The sequence below is a fragment of the Telmatherina bonti genome (assembly GCF_933228915.1).
Source record: "Telmatherina bonti genome assembly, chromosome: 4".
Lineage (NCBI taxonomy): Eukaryota > Metazoa > Chordata > Actinopteri > Atheriniformes > Telmatherinidae > Telmatherina > Telmatherina bonti.
Genome location: NC_136622.1, coordinates 14367680 through 14394444, shown reverse-complemented (window position 1 = coordinate 14394444; position 26765 = coordinate 14367680). Strand labels below are relative to the sequence as shown.

Below are 26765 nucleotides of genomic sequence, written 5' to 3'. Positions count from 1 at the left end.
GACTGAGTCTTACAGACACGTTATTTGGACTCAGTATGATGATGTTACTTTAGTAAATGTGTGTGCTGGAAGCAAGCATGAAAATCCATTAAGGCCAGCGGGGTGAGAAAGGAGGAGGCTGCAGCAGGGAAAACGGTGGGGACGCTGGTATAAGGGGGACATGTCACAGAGGTAGATTGGCCTAATTGGCACTTTTGGCCGTCTTGTCACATACCTGCTTAATTGGCGTGCCGAGAGTTCGAGGAGAGTATAAGCTGGCTGTGTCTGATGCCTGCAAATGTGTGGGAATTGTATGTGTGTGTATGCGGGAGATATCACAGCGCATCTTTCCAGAAAAACCTGATGGTGAAAGAAAAGATGGAGTGTCAGCTCATGAGCGTCAAGCATTAAACATTTAGAGTGACCTACAAATGCTGACAATCCCTCCTTCAGTCACACCCATGTCTTCTGTTCCCACTGTTTTATATTAGCTGCCCCAGTCTACCAGTCCGCCTCTCATCACAGAAACACGCTCAAGCACATCAGCTCTGTTTTTTCTTGGTTGATAATGAGGACCCCACAGAGGAAAATGACAGGAATCCAGGGTTTGGATGGAGAATGAGGGTGGTAGGATGATGTTGTTGAGAATAAGATGAGCCTTTCAAATTATAGCCAAGTTGAAGTCCTGATTCTGTTCGAACACATCTGTTAAACATGTGTTTTTGTCTTTATATTTTGGAAAAAATTAAGCAGAATTAGCCATGTCTCATTTTAAAGAACACTAATTCAGGGACAGTTTGTGTTTTGGATGCCACCAGGCTGCTTTCGGCAGGATTTTTGCTTTTCAAGAAGAGATACAGGTACCACAAATGGGTATAACAGCAGTATTTCTTAGCTGAAAGAACCTGACGCCAACTTCTACCTTGTGCTTGATCTTTGTGACGGACGTTTATGGTTTTGAAAGTCTGTATTTCATTCTAAGCCATTACTCTTTCCAAACCACATTAGCTTTGTTGTCCAAGCCTTCACGAAATGAGAATGAAAGCGCAGAAAATGTTGATGCTGTATGTGGTTTTATGTCCTGATCAAAAACAATTCCATAAGAAATAAAACTAAAAACAGCAAAGTGTCCCATAAAACAAAGGTTCTTTTAACAAAAAAGCTAGTGTGTCACGAAAGATGATAAGTTAAATATATCACCAGCTGTTCTTCCAAAATGTCAACACCAGTGTTTGTCTTCACAAGCCCTAGCTGCTAGCATCATGATTTAGTGCAGTGTGCAGCCCATGAAGAGGCAGCAGCTGTAGCTTTTACTCATGGCTCTCTGCGGTTTTTAAGAAAACAAATGCGAGAGAAGCAGGCTGTTTATCATGATCGACTACAGATGTCTTTTTGTGGCTAGTGCACTCTGCTGTGGAAATGCTAGGGTCAGTGAAAGAGAGAAAGAAAAACACAGCAAGGGTAAAAATGGGATGTAATAATCTCTCCTTGTGGTCTCCCTTACTCACTTTCTTTCCTCCATCAGCACTCTGGAATAAATCTGATGGAAATTCATTTCCAGGTGAATTAATTTTAGTTGGGGTGGGAAAATCAAATCGAAAATCTGGATTTTTTTGTTTCAAAATTTTAAAATCGATTTTTTTCTTTGGTTAAAAAATCTTTTTTTTTTTTTCTCCATTCAATTACATAAAATTAATCCACTATAATAGTTGTGTCATTTTTATTGGTTTTATTGATATTTTTACTTGTCTTCTTGGGTATTATAGCTGCACAATGATGGTCTGGCTACTGTGTTGTTTTTTCTAACTGAAATCAAGAAAAATTACTAGCAAAAAAAAGTTGTTTTTAATCCACAAAAATCAGCAAAATAGAAGAATTTTGAGATTCGCAATTTAAATCGAATCGGCGCCCAAAAAGTCAGAATCGAATCGAACTGGGACAAAAGCATATCATCACAGCCCTAATTTTTAGTGCTCTGAAGATTGAGGAATAGGATAATTGTCCCGGTTTTTTTGGTTTGGATGAAGGTCCTCTAATGTCCAAGCTAAAAAAAAAAGGCTCTGCTTTAATTGCCCCTTTCCTAATCTAGAGAGTTTGTGCCTCTTTCACCTCAAGCCTTTCCTCTCTGACTTGAGCACTACCTGCCTATTAGGAAGCAGATTAGTTGATCGATACGATGAAGAGCAATGAGAGAGAAAAGCTCAAAACATCAAGAAAGAAGAGTAATTTTAAAGCAATGTCCACTCTTTCTTTACCCTAATAGCAATCTCCATCTGTCCACTACAAGTCGCCACCTTGTTAATCTTTTACTCACTTTTGAATTGTATCCCTTTGGATGAAGGGACAGATTTTTGTGAGAGAAAAGTACTTCAAGAAAATAGTCTGCGTTCAGGGCCCTTGAAGAGGCTTTATCACCGACGTCAGCCTGTGTTTTCCTGGGTCCCGATCGGTCCTTAGGGGTCATTTTCTTTGTTTGTTCTTTACAGAGCCAAAGCAGGAGCTAAAAGGCTATAGTGTGCTTTATCGACAACAGAGGAAAAGGTGGTCGATGAGTCAACATTATTGACCTGGGGATTGGGGACTGAGCAGAGATAAACTCTGCTGAATGGATGATCAAGCTTACTCTAAGTTATGTCTTGCATCATCAGCTTTTTGGGCTTTGAAGCCAAATCCAGCTCTGAGCCCAGGTCAGACATCTGGGCTTTTCTGGCTAGATTGAATTGGAGTTTCATAGCTCTTATGTGAACAGTTGGACATAAAACATAGTGGTTTGTATCATTTAAGAGCAGCTCTGTCTTTTAAACTTATGATCAAGCAGGGGCGCAATAATTCTGAAATGTACAGTCGACCAAAGCGATGGTAAAAACACCAAAGGTCTTGTGATGAAGTCAGACATGTTCAGCAACTAAATATGTTCAAGTACTATATCTTTGATGACTCTGACCTGGAAAAAAAAAAGTTTCCTGTTGGGTACACACTGAGTAACGCCGCTCAGGGCCAGAACTTTAGCTTGAGTTTGGAGATATTTGTTGCTCTTTTCAGATGAATTAAAATTTTAAATGTTTGATTCGAATTCATCATCGCCAATTTCAGATATGAACACCGGTGTTAACACATAAACTGCAGCCAGTTAATCCTTTCTGTTTAATCAATTGTTTATTAGCCTACTAAACTGCTGAAAGAGTAGAAGTTTGTTATGATGAAAGGAACTGTGTTGCAATATTTCCACCTGTATGGTGGTGGATCACCTCAGGGTGCACGCTGGCCAGTGATTTGCGACTCGGAATTTGAGCCGGAGCTCATCCAGCTGTATCTCACTTTCTGAGCTTCATCCAGACTTTGGAGTCAGGAGGCCAGTCAAGCAGGCAGGCTGTCTTACCACAGCGAGAGGAACTCCCCTTAGGGCTATCGCGCTAGCAATCCCTCCCTTCCCGTCTTAACCATGGACAAGCTGAGGAGCTTGACACCAGCTTTCAGACCTGCCAGTTCAGCGTGCACCATTCTGCCGCTGTAAACACACAAATGCACACATCAGCCAACCCACACCACCCTCCTCTTCAGACAGCGGGGTCTTGAGGGTTATGTTGCTCAATTTCTTTCCCTATTTTCCCACCCCGGTCCTTCCTCTATCTTGGCAGAAGCTGCTTGCACCTCTCCTAGCAGCTATTACCCTCTCGCTGTCTCCGTCCCTGCTGTCATTCCCGCTCCCCTGAGCTTCTTTCTTTCTTTCTCTTCCTTCACCCCATTGCAAGCTCTTACCATTTTTTTCCCCCGCTCCTGAATCTTTTTAATACATCTCTATGTTTCTTTACCATCACACCTCTCCTACATTTTGCTATCTTCACATATCAAAAGGCTTCCACTTGTGTTGACACGGTGGGTCTATTGCACAAGTCTGGACCACTCTAACCAACATCACCCCACCCCCCTCTTCTCTCTATCTCTCTCCATCTACTACTTCTGTTCTCTCAACTCGGCACTAATTTGCCTCCTCCTCTGAGCTTGGCCCTGGCTCCGGCTGCTTTTCCCCTGAGATGTGATTGCCTGCAGAATGCGTGTGAGCAAGTGTGAGAAAGGGGGTGCATGTGTCAGTGCAGAAGTTTGATTTTGTGTGCCTTTTCTGTGAAAGAAAGTGAAAGTAGTGGAGTCTAGCCGACGTGTGCCGGTATTCGTATGTTTGGGGAAATGGCAGAGTGTGTGTGGGTGGGTGGTTGTACCTATATGTCACCCTTCTCTCTTGTAATGAAGCAGATTGCATTAAGAGTACGCTGGTGCCGTGGGATGGTTATAGAAGTAAGCGGCAGGTTTAACCGCCCCGCCTGCCGCACACATACATACACTCTTTTCCCTCAGGGCAACTCACCAGCCAGCAAATCATTTATCACAAGGTAATGGCTCTGATGATCTCTCTCTCCCTCTCCCCCCATCTCTCCACTTAAGGGGTTTGTCCTAGATTCTCAATCACAGGACTGCTACACCACCAAATCTCACACACACACACTTATACAGTAACAGGCTGCACGTCTTGCATGTGTTGAAGCAATTCAAAATTAGGATTCCCACCAACAGAAAGACAAAAAGAAAAAAAAATTTAAGCTGCCTTTCTGCCAAAAAACAGAACAAAAATAAAGATGGTTTAAAAGAAAAAAAGGACCAAACCGACAAACAATTAGGTTTATTCATCATCACAGAGTCATTCTGCAAGAGGAGATCATTGAAAAACAAGCCCCTGAGTTGTGATGCTTTGGTCAATTACTTAGTGTCATTAGTCAGACGATGTTACCATATTCTGGATAACACTGTTTGATTTTCAAATATGAGCCAACAACTGGGTTGGCTTACATTCGTAAAAAAGACTGGAAACAGGAGGAAATTAAGTCTTTGCCGGTTGCTGGGCAACCTAACGACAAGACTCCAGTTTCATATGTACTGTACAGACAAGGCACTTTGGTTATCTTCCTCTCTGAATGGAGATATATATATATATATATATATATATATATATATATATATATATATATATATATATATATATATATATATATATATATATATATATATATATATGTGTGTGTGTGTGTGTGTGTATTTTTTTTTTTACAAATACTTTGTTCTTCCCATAGCTGAATGTACCGACAACAAAATCACACAAAAATCTATAATGAAAATCAAACGTATTCACAAAAAGTTAGGGATATTCAGCTTTTGGGTGAAATTTCACAACAAGCCTAAAATGCATTCAAACCTGTACAGGTGAACTTAGTGTGATCTTCTCTAAGCTTTTAAATGCACATGTCCAACTGTTAAATGTTTCAATAAATTTTGCACAAGTTGTGTGATCCTTGAATTGACCAATAAATGTCCTGGTTCAATTAGAGCTGGTGTTTAAACAGTTGTCCTCATCATGCTGCTCACATTTTGACATCATGAGACCAAGACGACACCTAACAATGGAACAACAGTCCCTTGCCATTGCGATGCTTCAAACAGGACGTTCTCAGACAGAAGTGGCCACTGAGCCTGGAGTGTCACAGAGTGTCATCAGCAGGTTGCAACAGAGATATCCAGAGACTGGAAGAGTCACAGAAAGGCCTAGAAGTGGACGTCCTTTGGCCACATCCCGTGCTGATGACCGCTACATTGTGAACACTGCCCTGAGAAACCGGATGATGAATGCCACTCAACTCCAGGCACGTTTAAGAGAGGTGAGAGGCACCCAAGTGTCACGTCAGACCATTCGAAACCGTTTCCATCAGCGTGGTCTGCGTGCTAGACGACCTGCACGGGTACCTGACCACACCACCAGGCACAGGCATCATCGTCTTGCATGGGCCAGGGAGCATTTACGCTGGACGAGGAACCAGTGGGCCTCAGTGCTGTTCTCTGATGAAAGTCGATTCACGCTGAGCAGAAATGATGGCCGGCAACGATGTTGGAGACGTCAGGGAGAGCGCTATGCATCAGCCACTGTTGTCACCAGGCGAGCTTTTGGTGGTGGCGGTGTTACAGTGTGGGCAGGGGTGTCCACTTGGTACAGAACTGCCCTACACTTTGTGAATGGTACAGTGACAAGCCCATACTACCTGAATAACATCATTAATCCAGTGATTGTGCCCCTACATGAACAGCACAGGCCTAATTTCATCTTCATGGACGACAATGCTCCTGCTCATCGAGGCCGCATCATCAGGGAACGGCTTTTGGAGACTGGTGTACCTCAAATGGAATGGCCTGCACTCTCTCCAGACCTGAATCCCATTGAAAACCTGTGGGATCAGCTGAGCCGTCGTGTAGAGGCTCGAAACCCTGCACCCCAGAACCTCAATGACCTGAGGGCTGCCCTTCAAGAAGAGTGGGATGCCATGCCTCAGCAGGCAATAAGTTGCCTTGTGAACAGCATGAGACGTCGTTGTCAAGCTGTAATTGATGCTCAAGGGCACATGATGAGATATTGAGACGTTTTTTGTTGCGGTGTAACTACCATTGTTGTTACCTTTTGTGTTGAATGAATTTTTTGAGATGAGGAAATCAGTAGTGCATCCTTCTACTTAAATGTCTTACTTTTATGATATTATATCACTGTAGCATGAACATATTGCATTTTCCATAAATTTCACCTGAAAGCCAAATATCCCTAACTTTTTGTGAGTAGTGTATATATGGTCCATGTATTTACAACAAGTAAGAGCAATCTATGGTGGATTTTAAATGCAATTTATATTTTTAGGAATTCACAAATTCCTTTTAGCACAACTGCAACAACAGAATCTTTTTTCGTATAACTTTTATTAGGGTATTTTTCTGTTGATCCAACTCTCAGATTCATGGGACTTTGATTGATTCTTTTGCTTTTTATGACAGGAATAGAGCCGGAGTGTGGTTAGCATCAGCAGTAATAGTCAACAGGGCTGAACAGACAAAGAAAAGAACATCATGAAAACAGACAATCCAAGGAACAGGGCAGCACAGCTGGCTCCACAGAAATGACTTCAATCTCCCAACATGAGAGAAATCCGAAGATTACAACTGGAATGAAATAATATCTTACAAACAACAGCGAATGTTCCACCTTCGAAAAAGCGGGACCCTCTTATGTTAGATCCCTATTTCCTTTCTTATCCTTTTGGTAGCCTTTAGAGCAAAGCCGTACAGATCGGCCTGATTGGTAGAAGTGACGCCCTGGAGAAAGGCTCCTAATCCTCAAAAAAAAAAAAAAAAAAAAGAAAAATTAAAAGCACTTTCATCTGTCTGACATTTTGGGGCTACGAGTTTGTAATACTTGCACAGCGCTACTTAGAACCTCATGAATATGGATGAATTGTGGACAGCGTTGAGACTTTTTTGTTTCTCACTGCAGACAAGCAGAGCTGCTTCTCTCAGGCTACAGTTGTTCAGTTTCTCATTCCTTCATTGTGGAAAAAAATCGGGCTTCTATTTTATTCTAACTCTTTTTAAAAAAGAAATGTCAAATGAAGCTGGATGAATCTTGCTCGTCTCTGCACAGCTGCCCCCTGCTCTGCTATAATGAGCCTGTAATGTCTGTGGCCCTGTGGCCCTCCGCTGTAAGCAGGGATAGCATGGATCTCATGACATCCAATCAGCCGAGCCATTGAGCCTCTGGTTCATTTGTTGCTCTGGAGAGGTGAGACACATGATCTGCCCTCGGGTCCTCGGGGAGTCACTGGGTTTGGGAAGGGCTCGTAAGGGTCAGATGGCAAAGATCTGGATTTAATCAAATGATGGTCGTGGGGAGGGGGGGAGGGGGGGGGGGGGGGGGGGTGTTGTTGCAGGAAACCTAAGAAGCAAACTGGAACTTGAGGTGGATGTTTGCAGAAAGGGAAAGATTGTAGAGACACAAGATTGTAAAAATGTCCCGCTCCTTTGGATGCAGCTGCTGTTGTGTCCCGGCCAGTGCAGTGCCAGAGTAGAAATTGCCAGTATGTTATCATTCAGGAAATGTCGTGGCATGCGGAGAAATGAAGGGAAGAGGTAAAACTGACAGAATGCAAATGTGTTGCATGGTGTCAGAATGGAAATGAAATGAATGGTGGATGAGGTGTTTCCACTCGCCGTACAGAAATACAGTGACAGAAGTGACCCAAATTGTGTGAAGCACTGCTGCAAATTGCTGCGAGTGAAGCTTTACCTCTCGTCTTCTCCTCATCTTTCTGCTTTTTCCTATTTCTCTTTCTCCTCCAACCTTTATTGCGCCTTACTTTCTCCCACCCCACCTTTATACTGTAATGGTTTTCGAAATAAAATCACAGAAATCACCATTTTTCAGCCCTCGGCATGACGTTTTCTGCATACGAGGTGTTACCGTAGCAACAGAGTAATAATTTATCCCCCTTGCTGTCTCGTGAAGATCATGTTGCATGAATCTGGCATGACATGTGAGACCCGGGATATCATTTATTCTCTCTGAACGTGTGCTGACTGACTGATGCAACTGTTTGAGACTTTAATGTGCACCACAGAAGGCATTTGGTTTCTGATGGTGGAGTGGTGAGGGGGGTCTGGCGGGGGTGCTGGGCGCACATTGTAGGTGGGTGATTGACAGTGAGACAGCTTGGCGCTCCATGTGTTGATTCTGCAGAGATGTGAATTCCTCCTGTAACACCTGCATCTCTGTTCAAGCAGAGTTGACCCACATTACCGTGCTCAGGGACGAGAACCGGCTTGCTTTGACCCCATGTCCAGGCCTTGTTGTTTACCTCACAGATTAATATGTGCCTCACGATTATGCTGCAGCCACAGACTTCTAAATGTCTCTTTTGGTCCGTTGGCATGATTTTCCTGCAGTTGTTCCTCTTCATTTACCTCGTTTATCAGTTTGTTACCCAGATGAATAATGGATGAGGCTGCTTGTTGCCTCAGTGACACACAGGCTCATCGTTGTCATGCGTTTGCTTGCAAAAACCAGGTCTTTTAACCCCCCCCCCCCCCCACCTGCACCTACCCACACTGCCTCTCTACCTTGATTCCCGCCACTTCAGGTTGATCGACGAGTTGACTTATCAGCACACACTGCTCTCACTGTGATTGAGTCTTGGCTAGGGAGCTCAAGCTGATGAAGATGAAGAGGAAAGGCCGCGAAAGAGAGATGTCTGGAAATCCATTGTTTTTTATGTGTACTCCCCTTTACTGTACGGGTGGATTTTATGACTTTGTAAGTCTGGCATAACCCTTTTACTGCTAAATCTATCCATCTACCACTCCTTCCATCATCCATGAACTCAATTAGTCTCTCCAAAGAGCAAATAAGCTGTCCCAGGATGCTACTAGTGAGAGTCAAGGCGACTCTAGACATTTATTACCTGAGCAGAGCTTTGGAACCCTGAGCATTCAGAGGAATGCAAAAATGCAGTCCTATTAAAACTTAACTGGTTCCTAATGCTGTATACGTTGATGGTTATCTGCATTGCTGAATAATAACCAGACAAATAATTGAATTTATGGTATGAAAATCAGCTTTGCTCTGGGAAGATGCACTCAACCTCCACCTCTGTCGACACCAGTTAGCAGCTAAAATCGAACCAACTCATATGGCATGATTGAGGGTTTTCTGCTGTGACCTAGAATTATTAAGAAAAAAAAAAAGTTTTTTCTTTTATTGATCCCTGTGGAGAAAGTCTCTCCTCGCTTGTCTCTTCATATATAGAGGTCAGTAACAAAGGCAGCCCTTAGAGCCTGAATACAACTTACAGTCTTGCCCAAGGAAGCTTTAACAGGCAAGATGTTTGTCAAGCTTTTATTTATTTTTTTTCTAGCGTTTTCTATACATCTCATAGGTGAAAAAGTTTGAATTAAGGTCATGAAAAACTAGTGTGTAACTTAAACTCAGTCTTGCAGACGTCCCTGTGCAGCAATTTGCTGTGTTTTCTCTCCTTGCCTTTATTCTTGCAGGAATTATAAAACATCCACTGGACCATGTTGTTTCCACCCTCTTGTTCGTTCTCATTGCAAATTTAGTCAGTCTATTTATTTTAACCCTCCAGCACCTTATGGCATTTTAAAGAAGATATGTGTCTTTCTATCTCTTTCTTTTTCTTCTGTCAAGTGTTTGAATGCCAGGACACTATGTTTGTCTTGCATGAGTGTGTGTGTGTGTGTATGTGGGAATGAGAGGTTCTGGGTACTGTGCTGCTGAAAAGATGCAGCTAAAGTCTTGTTTTTGACAGACAGTTGGTCTCAGGGTTACAGGAGGAAATATTGCAGTCTGTATGCTGGTTGGATAGCCTGACAATTGTTCTTTATCGGCCACTCCCTGCTCTCTTCTCTGCTGTAATGATTCTCTCTTCTAGCTTTGCTTTCCCGCTAACTGCTTCCCATCTATGACAGCCCTGACCCTGCTAACCTTTGAGCTCAGGAAGCAGCAGTGCACGCCATCCACAAGCAGGAGAATAGATTTTACTCGTCTTGCACTACCAGAAAGCCGACAGTCGGATCTGTCATGATGGTTTACATTCATACTATCCTTGTTTTGCCTGGATTTGATCTTTGAAATAGCTTAGATTTGCATAACATTCAAAATAATTAGCACTCCTTCAAATGCTTAGGTGATTTACTCAAGAAAAGATGTCACCAGTTCAGTTTTTCTGGATCTTCTGGTTGAATAATTCATTTATTTTTCTTGCGTCTTGGTAATTGCAGTCCTCATTCTTTAGGAATTGATGTCATCTCATGCCATGACTTTTGCAAGTGTTTAGTGTACATCCATTTACGTCTGAACTTCATCTGTTTTTGTTATGTAAGGATAAATTTCTCCAAACCCAGGGTGCATTTTAATACCTGGTGAATAGCAGGTCACTCATTTTCTGACCATGATTGAGCCAGAAAGCTGCTATTTCGTCACCGTGCCGCCATATTTTCATTAGACTCCTGCTTCCCAGCACACAGCCTTGTCCAATGGCTTTCCTATCAAAAAATAAAAAGGAATTGCATGAAAGCTGTCTTGTTTGAGAGAATAACTTGAGCACATGGCATCTGATTAGGCATATAAATAATTTATAGTCGCTTCATTTATGGGCTGCGATTCAACGAGAAGGTACGGCTCGCCAATTAATATTCCCTCTCTGCCTTCTTCCTGAGAAGATTCAGCTCGACATGCAGCCAGCTGCCAATGATGAGCTCAAGAAAAAAAAAAAAAAGGAAAAGAAAGAAGAAGAAAAAAGTGTCTTCATTACTATGAATGCAAATCAAAGTGTTCTCGTGTATAATAGCTTGTCATTGTCAGCGTGGATGCCAGCAAGCTGATCAGGTAAATCTGTTTGCACATTATGAGTACAGTATACCGGAAAGTGATGCTGAAATGAAATGTGGTGGTTATTCAGAGGTAGAAGCAACAATAATTACAGTATATGTTGAAGAAAATCCGATGGGAAAAGCATGGGATTCATAGTGCAGTGGAACATAAGGCCTTTGATGGAGTCTGAAATGAAATAGTTCTTGTTCAAGTCAGGGTGCATGACGACACTCTGCTTCAGACATGCTGCTCATTAACTAAAAACCTTTTATCCGTGAGAAAAGTTTTTCACCTTCCGTGGCCATTCACGCTTTGTGCCCATGGCTATGCAGTACGGAAAAAGGAGAAGATACATTCAAGTGAAATTTCTTTGACTTTTTAACTCTGCCACGCCTGTGTGCACGTGTGTTTAATTGTATTGCAGTTGAGATGAACTCTAAGTAAGAAGTAACTTATAAAGAACTTTTAGAGACTTTTCAGGCAGAATCCTCACAGAACCGATGTTGGATTGATTATTATCTTCGTGTAGCTCTATCTGCGCTCCATTGACAATCACATGGAAAGGAAACCATGTCTTTGTTAGATCTGAGGTTTTACGTTTTGCGGTTCTTTTATGGCGTCGTGACATTTCAGTCAGGTTGAGATCTGGATTATGACTGGGTCATTGGAACACCTAATTCCGTTCATTTTCAGACATGCTGCTGTAAAATTGCTGCTGCACTTGAGATTGTTATCTTGTTGCACGGCCCATTTTTAGCCTAGTTTAAGCTGTCAACTACGCTCACATTTGGCTGACTACTTGGATATACAGAGAAGTTCATTGTCAACTCAGTGAATTCAAGTTTTTCATATCAAGCAAGCCCAAAATGAGTCGCATTGTCTTCATTTCTCTACATCTTGTGGTTTGTTGACATGTGACATTGCAATTCTCAAAGCCCTTTCACGTTCTGCTTTCAAGACAGATACTGGCCCTTTCTGCCATCTTCCACATCCTTGTAATTTGGTGTGTTTTCAAGCTGTGGAGCAGTACCATTGTATACCGCAGTGGCAACAACTGAAAGTGAGAAAGACGAAGAAGCCACACTGTCTACTGCACTGCCTCTTTTCATGTCTTTTACTGAGAATTTACATTAATATGGTCTCCATCCGGCTGCACGGTGGCGTAGTGGTTTGCACTGTGGCCTCACATCAAGATGGTCTGGTTCAAGCCTCAGCTGTGTGGAGTTTGCACATTCTCCCCATGTATGTGTGGGTTCTCTCCAGCTTCCTCCTACTGTCCAAAGACATACATGTTAGGTTAATTGGTAACTCTAAATTATGCCTAGGTGTGAGTAGTTGTTTATCGCTCTGTGTTGGCCCTGTGATGGACTGGTGACCTGTCCGTGGTGTAACCTGCCTTTTGCCCAATGACTGCTGGGATTGGAACAAGCGCTTAAGAAAAAATAGATGGATGGATGGATTATCTCCCGCAGTGTCACCATGTTGTTGTCGTCTGACATGGGTGTTTAAACGCTGTTCTGCCCTCTGACACAGTTCTTAGAGTTTACATCTACTAATGGAAAGCATGCATGAGAGTATGAGGACACGTGTTTAAACTAACGTTGCTATATATACATACGTCAGTGGAGCATAAATGAGCCTTAAACTGTATTTCCACAAACTTTTTAGAGAGAAACGTGAGCAGCCCTCTCAAACAAGCCAATATTTTTCTAATAGTCCAGGCAATCCTTTTAAAAATGTACATGATAACCAAAACCCTGGAGTCAGAGCGTGGGGTGAATTTATCCACTCTAGGGAAGATTGGCAGCTGGTTTTAATGCTTCTTACTTGTGAAGACTCATTCCCTCTGAGGGATGGAGGATTCCACATTATTTGGAAATCCCCCTAGAATCTTTCTCAGGTTTGTGGGCATCAACAGTTGTTAAGGTCGCTGCTGAAGGCCTTCCTCCTTGCCATCGTAAGATGCACCGGAATGCATCCGACCAGCAACCTGCCAACACTTCGGATTTTTTTAGTTGTCCACACCTGTTGGAGATCAGTTGGTCTTAACACAGTTTCTTCATTTTGGCTTTATTTTTGCTAAATAAATCATGAAACTGAGTATTGTGTTTTATGTTGAGGTTTTATTTGAGGTTATATTTTGCTTAATTTCAAGATTTTATTTTATCAGGTTATTTTCTTTCTGATGTCCTATTCAATAAAAATTATAGAGTTGAAAGATTGTAGGTCTTTCTTGTTTGTATGACTGTAAACACAAATGAATTATTAAGAATCAGCCTTGTTTAAAGGACAGCTCCCAGCCTGGTTATCATGATTCTCACAGCAATTTCCCTGTATGACCAGTCCGCTGTTGCTTGGACCGTTCCCCATGACAGATGGCTGACTTGGCCAGAGAGTGACATCTGTATCATCCTCCAGCCTTCCCTTTCCAGCATCCAGGCTGTCAGAGCCAGCCATTCCTCCTCTGAATCTCTGCTCGCAGTCATCCTGCGCTGCTGCCACAATTGGCTCCATATGCCAGCCACATGGAGAAGTGTCACTCTCCTCTAGCTCTGCATACAGCAGCCAAGCTTCCAGGTTGTTCTCCTTCCCTCCTCCTTCCCCCTTTTTGTTCTGTCACTCTCTTTTTTTCGCCATTTCTCTCATTATTTCCCTGTTTGTGCTGGTCCATTGGAGTAATTTCCCACATGGCTGTTAAAGGGAAAATGGAGGTGCCGAAGACCTGAATAAACAGGGCAAAGCAGTGGAGCGGGGAGGGTTGTACATCCTGTAATCATTGCTGTTGTGGGAGTTGATTGCAGGATGGTCAGGCTAGAAAATTTGAATTGTTTCATAGCAATTTATTCCTCTCTGAATGAGTTCCTCTTCATTTAGAGGCAATCTGTAAAAGAAAGGTGGAGAGCAAGCAGGCAACAACCTCGAGAACATCGACCCTTGGGCTACAACTGGCAACCGCTGGCTCAAGATGAGCGCCGAAGGGAGACGTACTATAATGTTATGAACAGAAACTAAATGTCCAGCAACAAACAGGCTCCGGTCCAGGCCGGAGGCACAGAACTGGCTCAGTGTAGGCTGAAAGGAGGGTCAGGGCAGTGTGCAGTGGAGTGGGAGGAAGAGGCTAACGTGGCCAGAAGTGTAGCGTGTCGACGGTTGACTCGAGATTTCTCTTTGGATGGCTAAACCGAATTGTTTGCAAAATACACAGAACATCCTATTATCATTACCCTGTAAACTCTAAAAAAAAGAGTATTTGGCTGTAGATACAGGAAACTGAAGCACATTTTCATATTGCTCCTAACTTTTTTGGTTTGTGCTAAAAGCTTACTTGTGTGGATTCAGCTTTAAATCAAACGTTATTCAGTAAATTGCTTCCATTTAGTGATTGAATTAAGTCCAAACAAGCTCATTTATCAAACTGGTTCAATACTACAGTAAGACATGTGTGCAAATCATGTTGTAATTGTGCAAAAACTATTAAAAAAAAAAGTGTGAAATGCAACAGAAATTTAACTTTTTGTGACTGTCACCCCCAAAAATTTGAGATACTTTACTGTCTGTGTTATGTTTATATTACAACAAAACATTGTTGTTGGAATATTCTGTTCTACCTGTGCTGTTTTGGGAAGAGCAGCCCATTTAGAGACACCTACCATCCCCTAAAGTTGGTGTTTGTGTTTTTCTGGCATTGGAAATACAGCTTTTCACCATTATCTAACGTCCATGGTAAGACTCAGTACTTCTATTTTAGACACCAAAATAAAATGATAATGCAATTGAATACAGTAAATATATCTTGTATTCACTGTATGTTTTTAAAAATATTGTGATTTCTTTTTTTTTTTTTGTTGCATAAATCAAAAATTTATTTGGAGCTATTTGGATCTTTTACTTTGACCCTTCATTAACGTGAGTCACAGTAAAACAGATTCTTTATTTGGAAGAAACTACATGTCTGATCTAAAACTGTCATGTTACAGAAACTTCATATCTGAACTTGCATCACCTTAATTCAGTCACTTGTTACCGATTAAAACAATTCATTTAAATTTGTTCAACTATTCCCTTTTTACAGTGTATATAAGGCTGAATATGACTTAAATGGCAGAATTTAACGTCACTCCAGTGCTGTTATAGATGTAAACCAGAAAGTTCAGCTGTGGGTTGCATTTCCGTGTTAACACCGTCACAGTGTACCCAAGTGACGCTGAGTGCTGGGCAGTGTGTCACATGGTGAGTCACAGTGTGTGGAGCCCACCAAGTGTAGGAACAGTGCAGAAATTCTTACAGCAGTGCTGGACAGCCGTAGTATCATTCACTGACTCAGAAACTTGGTTGCCATGACAAAAACCAACCAAATAAATAAATAAAACGATTTAAACACAACTCACGGAGATGAACAACTCTGCTCACCGGCTGCTCTTCCGATGGCCCAGTGGTGCATGGTTTAGTGATGGGATGTTCACAGTCAGCTGAGATTAACTGTGGTTTTCTTTACGACATTTTGAGCCGTCCAGTTTTTGTTGCTACCAGACAATTGTAAGCCTTGTGATAATAATAACAATGATCTGAATGTACAAAAACAAAAAGGGAATGAATGTACAAAAGGGAATTGCATCCTATACAGAATGATTAGAAGGATTTGAAGCATTTGATGTGTAAATATATATTCTGAACTTTTAGACTTGTAAACGGTTGTGTGGTAATGTCTCAACCTTTAAATGATTTATTTCTCAACCCAACCGCACACTTATGGCTGCTTTGCTTAAAGTGAAAGCAGGTATTGAATGTTAGCTAAATTCAAATCCATTTCTTGTTGTATTGATTTCTCGGTTGCCATGATAACATTTTCCGTGAGCGAAGCGTCTTGTTTTCATCCATGTGGCCCACCTCCAGCTCCTTTTCCAGTGTCTCTGTTAAGCAGAGGTTAATGCTGTTAGCCACACACAGCTGTGCGAGGCCCTGACCCCTGCGTCGCTGAATGAGCGCTGCTCGGCTCAGAGCCATGATGACTGGGAAGCCTGGGAATCTGTTGGGCGGTGCAGTGAAGTCTGACTTATGATGATTGGCGTTAATACCGTAGACAGACCACTGGCCCACCTGCTAGCACCTCACTACCATGGCCCACTGGGTGAGGAGTCTGGGCTTCCCTCCACCTGCCCAGCTGCATGGCTCGATGCACACGAAGAATTAGACATGGCCTTTTGATGTCAGCCTAATGTCTCTGAAAGCACAACCTGTGCCCTTGATACATTCATAGAAAAATTAAGCACATTTGTATGAAGCGTCACGCCAGTAAAAATAGTTGTCAACGGCTCCTGTTGAGTTAAAATAACCCCAATTGTGCTTAAATCTTATCTTCTTTATATACACACATAAATCGAAAACACAAAATATGAAGTAATTCACATAACAGGCTTGGAAATTAGTCAGGCAAGAAAAGTTGAGTGGGCCAGTAGATGGCTTCAGTGCAAGCAACTACCGAATCGTTCTACATTTGAACAGACGTCATTCTTTTCATCAACATCATTAAAATGCTCATTTACAGTGGACAGCAGGAAAGAATGATCTCTAATGCTATTAGTGAAGGCAACAGCTTCGCTTTTGATAGCTGCTGCTTTGAAAAATGGACCGAATCCCACTCTAATGGCGTTTTGGTGTGTTTGACAGTTTTTGTTTTATTTTTTTTCTTTCCACACGACTCCTAACAGACAAAGCTGTTGTTGATGCACTTAGCGATCGATCTTTACATGCCACCTCCCCCACACACATTATATGATAAAAGATTCAGCTGAGGAACTACTTATTTCATGATCTGTAAGTTCTGGCAGTTGTGGCTGTTAGTTAGCTTGAGAAAGAAACCCAGACGGAGAGGCAGAAAACTAAAGCGTTTAACGTCGTCAGAGCAGGTTGAAAGACTTTTCCTGGCATTCATTCAGTCTTTTCCGTAAACGCAGTTTTGTTAGAACTTAATCCGCTGGATGCCACGTCACCTTTATCATCAAGTTGCTTTCTGTGGAGGAGCGGCGCAGCTAAAACGTTGCTGATGCAAATTTGCATTTCAGTTCTTTGATTGCTGCTTGCGGGAGACAGTTCTGCAGATGATGGCTGGCTTTTTCTTTGCCACTGTGTGGGAATATATGCCGTATTACTTGTTAAAACTCACCTAATCCTGTTAAGTTTGCACTTGGAGTTGGTACCCATTAGACACTTGTCACAGTTACGACTCGTGCTAGCTTCATCAGAGCAGTCACATCGAGGTAATGCGTAGATAACATGCATGAATCCTTATGGAGTGCAGCTGAAACATAGGGTGTGTGAAATAGATGATGCAAAAAAAAAAAAAAAGAGAGGAATTGCAGCTTTTCTTGCTTTGATGCTACTCAGTAAATCTCATTGGTAACAGTCTTTTTTCACCTGATAATCCTTTCGGCCTTTGTGGGAACTATTGTCATTCTGCAAGGGCAACAACTGTTTTCTTTTAAATCAATTAGATGAGCGCCAGCCAGCCAGAAGTGTGTGCCGCCACTGCGCAGACACACACACACACACACACACACACACACACTTTGATTGAAGCATAACTACCAATCAGTTATTGAACACGACAAATTTCTCGCCCTGCGCATTAAAAATACCATGCTCAGACACACATGTGCATGCATACACACACACACACACACATCACTCCTGCCAGACCATTAAACAAGAGAGCAGCTCATTTGGCTCCTTAATGGAAATTGCTATTTCAAAGCGCTCAGAGAGAGAGATGTTAACCTTGTGAGATACTTGTGGCATTAAAAATGGATCAAAGCAGCTGAGCTTTGATGTCAATGGAAGATTTTATTTGGGTCGTGGCAGCAGAGAAAGGTGCAGAAATGACTCCGTAGCGCCCTCTGCTGCGAGAATGCGATACGACAGCCATGACTTAAAATGACCCTTGGTGTGTTCATGTCTTTGAAATGTAATTATTACATCGCTTTTGGTGCAATTCCAAATCCTCACTGACAACATACACAGGATAGAAATGCAGTTGCAGATAAGAAAGGGAAAAAAAAGAGGGAAGGAAGCAAATCAGAAAAGCAGCTGCCTCCTTTCTTCATGCCTGTAAGACCATCAGTCAGGTTTTGTTGTGCAATATGAGAGCTGATGTGGACGGTCTGGAGTATCATGTATGGAAGGAGCCGGGAAAAGGGGGGGGGGTTATACTTCTGAGTGCCAAGGTTGTTGATGAGGGGGAGGGTGAACTTTTAACCCTCAGCAGGCAGTCTGAAAACCCAGCTCCCCTCGCATTAGTCTCCCCCACTGAGCTCAGCTTGGGTGTGGGAATGAACAAACTGCCCAATAAGATAAATGACTTTGGGTGGAAGCAAGATCTGTTTTGTCTGTATCTTTTTTTTTTCTTTTTCTTCGATTTTACTGTACTGAGTTCAAGTTAAGTAAGTTTCTAGGCTGCAAACAAAGGAAAAGGCAGAAGCATCTACTTTATTTCATGCATGCGCTTGTTTCTATTATTGAGCGTTCACGTTCATTCAGTTCCTCTGTGGCTGCAGCCACTGTATGCATCAGTGTTAGTGTTTATGTGTATGAGCACCCTTGTGTAAATCCATGAGTGTGGAGGGGGGGAGTGAATGAAAAAGACAGAGATGGAGACACAGATAGAGAGAGTGAAAAAAACTCCATAAATAATTGATGATAGATACCGCCTTGCATCTGCTGCCTGCTGCTGTAGAGTTTCTTCAAAGTAGACATGGAATGCAGGGTCTTGCTAAGGCTCCTGGTTGCCACCCATCTTTATCTGACCTCGTTAGAAACATTATAGAAAGCAGTGATGCATTGCTTTTTCAATCGTGGAAAAGAAATTCTCCTCCTGTGCAACAAATGCAAATGTTCCATCCTCAGATCAGGAGCCAAAGTCTGCTCATCATTCATGTTTTGCTGTTTTATTTAACGTAAGAACAAAAAACACAAAACAAAGTTCAGAAAGTGAATTAGTCTGCAAAAAAAAAAAAAAAAGCTGAAAAGAGTTAATTAATTAAATATTGTCTTGTTAGCGCAGAAGGCATGGGGAGTTTCTCAGGCTTTCTTGCCCATACCGGTAATAAACAAGTGGGTAATGGTTGTTTGGATTCTCAATACATGACTGACTTTAATGTGTTTAAGTTTGCTCCCCCCCCCACCCACCCCGCGCTCGCATCCTTTGCAGGCTTATGTTGTTGTTGTTTTTTACTCAGTTTGCCTCATTAAGTCTTTGTAGAAATTCTCCAGCTCTTGTGGAAAAGACTTTCTTTTGATTAGACTATAAACAAATGGAGGAGTTGGTTGACATCTCCCAAGTCTGTGACCCTCTTTTGTTTTGCTGCTACACTGTTGCTGCACCCCCTCCCTACTTTGACAGGACTCAAGTACTACTCCCCAATGCCTTTATTCTTGCTTGTTTTCCTTTTTTTCCCCCTCTTATTCCCCTCACCCAACTCCAACCCCTCCTCCCCTCCGCCTTTGTTTAAGACAGCCCCTCATCCCCCCCCATGCCTTGCTCTCGCTCTCTCTCTCTCTCTCTCTGCTCTCTCTCTCTCTCTGCTCTCTCTCATGCACTGTCTTCCTCGCTCTCTCATTATGCGCTCATCCGTTCCGCTGGCTGGGAGCTGAGAGAGGAGCGCTCCTCCGAAGGAGAGTGTTTGGACAACCAGTGACATGTCACCGCAGACTTCTCCAAAAGAAGAAGAAGAAGAAGAAAAAAAAAAGGTGGACCAAAGTGTCAGCATCTGCTTTTCTTTTTGCCAACACTCCTCCTCTTTCTCGTTTACTTCCCGTCTCTCCCTATTTGTCCGCTGACTTCTCTCATTGACTCACTCGTCTCTGCTTCAGCTGACTGAGTGAGTGCGTTGACACCGGGACCACTACCTGCTGCCTGGGGATTAAGCACGCCATGAATACACGCAGCCTAATTTGTTGTTTTGGCAGCCGGTGAATGTTGGATCCACACGGAGGAGAAACAGGAGCTGAAATCCTTAAAACCGAGACACTGGGACCACCTCTGGACTGAGACATCCAAGTGAAAAAGACAGATTGGATGCTTCGGTCTTGAGACGGCAAACAGGAGATTGATAGAAGAAAAAAAAAAAAAAAAAAAACCCAGAGCGGACTCTTTTCTGAGAAGGAAAGCTGAAGTAAATCACCTGGATTCTTCTGAGAGTCTGAGCACATTATTTTGTGGGAATCTTTTTATTTTTTGTGTGCTTCTGATAAAAGGGAATAAAGCTCAACAAATCTTTGCCTCGAGCATCTTGGGTTGATTCCCGATCGCACAGTTGTGTCTCCTCTTCTGTCTCTGACTTCATTCATTCTTCGTATTTTTCTGCACATCTGTAGCCGCCTTCGGAGAAGACAGCAGTGGACTGACAGGTCGAGCGGGGATCGCAGTTGTTTGCCTCAAACTTTTTGCCCCCTCTTTGCTACTTCCTTTGACCTGCTTTTGGCCCCCCAAGCGTACCAGTGGGTTTAGAGGGTGGGGGCAGGTTGCTCACCCCCTCTGTGACGCAGGCTGGGAATAAAGGGTATTGAACCGCGGATGAGTGACAGATACGCAGGAGAGACGGACAGGAAAAACAAACCGTCTCTGCGGTCCTGTGAGCATGTGCTTCACACGGAGGTTTTCAGCTGTTTTTCCGCCTTCGCTCTAATCACGCTTCGGCAAATGCGAGTCGCTTCACTTGAAATGTCACGTTTGGACGGATTTTAACCACAAACCAAAGAAGATATTCCTCTTGGATACAAAGAGTTGTGTTTGTTAAAGGAGAAGCATCATTGGAAAGGAGAAGGAAAGCCACGGGGAAGCAGAAACAGCAGCAAAGCCATCCCTCCTTCAACTATACTCCTGACACGTTTTCTCTCAACACCGGACCTTGGTTGAGTCCGTTGACAAGAGAAGTTAGGGGTTCTACAGGAGTCGGCACCCCGCTGACCTCTTCCACATTGGACTAATTACGTCAGGGTCACTGGGAGGAAAGGACCAGATTCCTTGTGTGGATTTACTGTCGGTCCGCTGTGGAAGGTTTTCTTGTGGATATCTGACAATCCAAAACACCCACGTTGTACACACACACATTTCTACCGTTGATACATTTCACCAGCATACATGCCAAAAGCGCTCTAACACACATCATCAAACACATTATCACCACCCACTTAAATCCACACATGTACAACTCATAATATACACACACACATAAACTTTCACATTAAAGTCCCATTAGTTTGTGTTTTTCCCAGCGGGCATAGCAGAATGGAGATCATACGGACAGGTGGGGGGCTGTAGGAGTCCAGCAGTCCTGTCCCCCTTGCGTGCCCTCTCCCCAAATGGATGCGATTATCTCTAAAAATGTGCCGCTCGCAAACCGTTGAAAGCTTTCTGCTGCGTTTCTCTGACAGAAACAGTCACCGGGTCCCCACCACGGCGCACAGCTGGAACCACAGCTGAAACAGCCGCCATTACTCATCTTTTTTTGCGTTCTATTTCTTTGTTATCTCCATTGTCAGCCCTCACCCCACCGCCATCATTTTTTCCAACGGGTCTCTGGGCACCCCTCGGCGCGCTCCTCGTCCCATCATCTCCTCCACACTGGAGGGGAGGGGGTCACTGGAGTGGAGCATGAGCGGGTGCCACTATCCCTCACCACCGGCACCGGAGCGGGAACGCAGGTACCAGCACAAAGTGTCACTGGTGGTGCGCTACTTCATGATCCCCTGCAACATCTGTCTGATCCTGCTGGCCACATCTACTCTGGGCTTCGCCGTGCTGCTGTTCCTCAACAACTGTACGTTTGTTCATCTCGAGAACATGGTTTTACTCTCCTCACTTCACTGTATTTCCATCTAATGCTGCCTTTTCATATCGCTTGAGTGAATAGATCACGTCTTGGCAAAGCAATATTTGTTATAAATCATCGTCTTTGGAACAAAAGTTACCTAAAGAAAATATCTTGACACACACCTCATAGGTTTCCTTTTAAATGCCATTTCTGAAGCAAATTGGCATACACCAAACCTCTTGTGATAGCCTTATCTGCCCCCGAAGTAGAGATATCAGGACACCTAAAGTCACCCCCATCGCTTCTAAGACTGCTTAGTATCTCCTTTCTGAAGCCTTGGCATTTGCTTTGAAGTAATAAATGCCGATTAAAAGCCTTTGGTGGCTGAAAAAGTTATCTTCTGGTTTGGGAAACCCAATCTCTCACATTGGTTTATCCCTGTGAAAAATATCTCTCCCTACTGTGACTTTAAAGCCCCATAACTCCTAAGGAACAGGCAGAATCTTTTTTTTTATAGTGGACTTTGTGTGAAAGAGCTCTGAAAAAAAAGACTTAATTACTTGATTTTGTTTATCTTGCACAAACCTCCTCGTCAGGAATCACTTTCAGGCCCAGTACAACTTTTTTTTTTTTTTTTCCCAATATCACAGTTTAAGGGACAGTGTTTTTTTTTTATAAATAACGGATCTGAGAAGCAATCAGCACCAGTGTTAAGTCCTTATTTAAAGGGACAGAGTTGAAATGTTGAATAGAAACAGTATTGATCGGAAGCTCAGGGCCGTCCACATAAATGCAACTGTCAGATCCAACAGCTGCCAGCGCTTTTACAATTACCTCAGCAAAAATGTGCCTTCTTTTATAACACCACCCATAACAAACTCAGATGTGTTTAGCACTACAGTTTAACACAGACTTATTCATCTTCCTCGGCCCCAGAGATGTATACAGGTCTATTTCGCGGGGTTTTACCAGTTAAAACTGTGTTAAAGGTGAAACATTCTCAACTCCACAAAGTGGGCCATTACTTATGCAAGGCTCGCGCCTCATAATCACTTGCAGATTATAATAGGTAGCTAAATTTGCTCTTTAATTATAGCCATGGTACTTTTAAGATGCTGGCTTATGTGGGTTGAAGTGGTGTTTAAGCAGCGTTTCTAAGGAAATTGCCCCATGCATTTTCTTTAGCACTAGTTGTCATTCATGTCCACCCATTTTGCTGGGATTTCTCTTTTTATCTGTTATCAAGTTATTGCCTTTTCACAAGGCAAGTCCCCACTCAGGACCTCTTCGCATTTGTCAGAGTGCCTATGTTTTTATGCTTATGTTCGCCGTCATTAGTCTGTCGGTCCCTTTCATAGCGACATGTGGTTGCAGGTTATTTGCAGGAGAGATCATTTGTAACCTCACAATGTCGCCAAATCAGTTTGAGCCAGACAGATACTGTTTGAATTAATACAGACTCAGTTAAAGCACCTTCACCTCTCATATTGCCAAATGACAAGAAATGTGCACTGGAGAAGCTGATGAGCTGAAAGGAGCTGCATTATGCTGCCAAGAGCCCCCGCCATGTGGCCGCAGGGACAGCTGGATGGGATAGTAATAGTACTGGTAGTGGGGAGGTTTTCGTGTGTGTGTGTGTGTTTGTGGTGGGAGGGTGGGCGTTACAAGAGCCAGCCTCATATTCATAAACGCTGTTGTCACCATATGGGATGAGGCATACCCATACATGCACGGTTTTATATCCCCCCCCCCCCCCCCCCCCCCCCTCCCATCCTTAAAATTAATCTGCTTGCCAATGAAGCCCATCACACGGACGCACTCACTTCATCATCCACCCTGACGATACATCACACACAGCGAAGACGAAGTTGGCACACATACAAAGATGTATACACGCGCGCCAGCACACACCTCCCTCTGCACGTGGGTAAATGTCACAGTCAGACGCTTATTGATTTGCAGAAGATATAGGGTGAATGATGGCCCTGTTGTGACATTCACACACAGGCCCGGGAACTTACGCATGCTTTGCCAGGTGCAAAGGGAGATGGAAGTGGCTGATATGTTTATGGAAAGACCTTATCTTGTCCTTTCGTTATGGAAATGTGAAGAAATCGTTTAGCTTCGCCCGGCATCTTGGCTTACTTTGTATGACACCCTCTCTTTCAGGCAGCTCGGATTCACCTTGCATGACAATGCATCTGTGTGTGTGTGTGTGTGTGTTTGTGTGTTTGTGGATGTTCAGACATGCTTACAAAAGCAAGAAAGAAAGTAACAACCCGCAGATGCTCCTATGAAATTCCTTCACATGTTCCTCATGCCTTTTCCTTTCCCTCGTCTGGTATGTATTCTTTAACCCCCCCACCCCCACCCCCACCCCCCACCCCCCACCCAACCCGTGCCACCATAGATGAAAATCAGTTCCTGTCATGACTGACTGGGAAACGGCTTCAGCAGACAATTCATTATTCACCTCTAGCACCAACCTCGCCTTTCTGCTCCTCTCCCCTCATTTTCTCTTTCTCTCTCTCTGTCTCTCTCTCTCACACACACACACACGTACACACACTCTTCCCCCAATGCCCAGAATGTTGACAAGCAATTTTAAGTGAGTCTGAATTTGAAAGTCAGCTGTGTCTCAAGATGCCGATGGGTGTTGTAGTCGTGGGAACGGCTCCAGCGTAACAGTAATGGGGGGGGTCCCACAAAAATGTGTTAACTGGGTAATTGATGTGATGTGTTTTATCATCCTCATTATCCCTTACAGTGTAGAGGCACTGGAGAGTTGTCTGGGAGGCTGCGCAGCCTTTTCTGAATGTGAATGTCGGTGTGTTTGCTCAGTGCAGGCAGCTCTGACAACTCACTGGGGCTTTGCTTAGTGAGTCACGCAGCCGGGGAGTCTGCCAGAGTGCAGATGGTGGTTCAGTTGGGTCGTGCTTGGTACGCCAGTGCCCTGGTACACGATGACCAGTGTACTGTATCACAATGCACTTTGAGAAACACACCATAGTCACAGAGAGGAGCTCACAAACAAATATTGCAGATTTGCACATTTTCCATTTAACCCTGTTTTCTTATATATGGACACACTTTCTGTGTCCAAACCTTTGATTTTTGACTGGTTCTGTATATTTAATCTCACTTGATGATATTTGTTTACAGAAATGAATTTGTCCTTATGAGTCCAATTCCATTTAAAATTGCTTGGTCAACAAACTTTATTACTTTGGTAACAGCATCTCAAATAGAAACATTGGCTCTTTTATGTCAGATTTCACACGTTTTTTGTTTTTTTTTTAATTCTGTACTTGTGTTGTCTTATTTGAGCAAATTAAAGGGATCTTGGAATAATTAGTTAATCTGTGAGCTGAAAAGCATATTTTTCATTCAAAGGTGGTAAAATAAAATCACATTAACATTTTCTTTCCATTTGGTGATATGACCCTTATTTAGATCCCAACTAAGCAGAATTAAAACAAGCTGCATCATTTTTCATACAATCTGATATAAGTATGTAACTAAGCTGTAAAAGCTGCAAGGGACTCAGGTTTCATGGGCCTTTCCTGCTGAACGTTTCTTCCTCTTTTCACATTGGAGGTTTCATTTCATTGTTCCCACAAAACCTACAGGCCTTATGTCATCGTCTGCTGGGTGTTGACCAGGAGAGTAGCATGATGTCATTTGATGGATTAGGGGGAAAAATTCCGATTTGTTCTGCATGTGGCTGCAGGTGGGTGTGAGCAGCGACTGAGAGTGAATTATCTCACACTTTCATCTCAAAACAAAGTCACTTCCCTCTGTTTGCAATCCTCATGCTCTCTTACAGTATCAAAAGTCATGCAGTATGGTTTGTAATGATTTGATCATAGAAACTATGAATGGCAACAGCGATCACATCAATATTGCAGAAATTCAATCCTGTCCGATTAGCTCAGCCTGCTCCCCCCGCAGGGCCCCCGCGAATGTTTTCACTGTATTAACAAAACAAAAAAGAAAAATCCAAAGACGGAATGAATCTTTCCTTTTTTGTAGCAAGTCAATTACTTGTGTTTTTACCTGTGGGAAGTTGCAGAATTTCCCCAAAACTAATCTTTTCCCCATCCGTTCTCTTTTTATCTCTTTCAGACAAGCCACCTCACTTCACTCCGGCCCAACCTCCTGATGGTAAGCCTTCTGCGGTGTTACTCCGTTCACCTTCAGTGGCCACTGGGTTTCTGGGGTTTGACTGCGAATAATGACCAGAAACAGCAGATCTCGGCCTTTGAAGCGGGCAACTGTCTGTGTGCTCTGCCAGATTCGGTGCACAGCACACACTGTTGTCTCTACACTGTTGGTATGGCAGGCACGTGGCCAGGTCTGTTCAGGGCTTTGATGTAAGGAGGATCTTTTGATGACTTGATTTGATCTGCTCCGCGCAGCTAGTTTGGCTGATGTTCGATATCTGTTACCACAGCAGCGTTCACATCCTTCTGATAGGGTCTAATAGGATAATACACCTCCCTATTTTCTGGTGGGGGTATTCAGCATTACTTTAAGCTGATGCAGGGGAGTTGTAGTCCAGAGCCATGGAGCAGCCCAGTTACATCGCCTTGTTATCCACACGCTTACATCCCATTTGACATATATAAGTCTTTGTTGCCAGTGGGGTATTACTTCAGCTGTGTTTTGGACCACTTGCTTGAGCTTATAAAGGAAAAAAAAAGCTAAATTCTGTTTCTAAATTTGTAGATTTT

General features: G+C 43.0%; 1 protein-coding gene across 1 annotated transcript in view; it reads left to right on the top strand.

Moving 5' to 3' along the window:
- agrn (agrin) overlaps nt 1-26765 on the top strand; it is a gene marked incomplete at its 5' end in the record, with an annotated part of 277398 nt that overhangs the window by 90610 nt on the left and 160023 nt on the right. The window contains one exon of the mRNA XM_079239816.1: nt 26158-26196. Coding sequence (XP_079095942.1) covers nt 26158-26196 — 39 coding nt within the window. The remainder of the gene's footprint in view (nt 1-26157; nt 26197-26765) is intronic.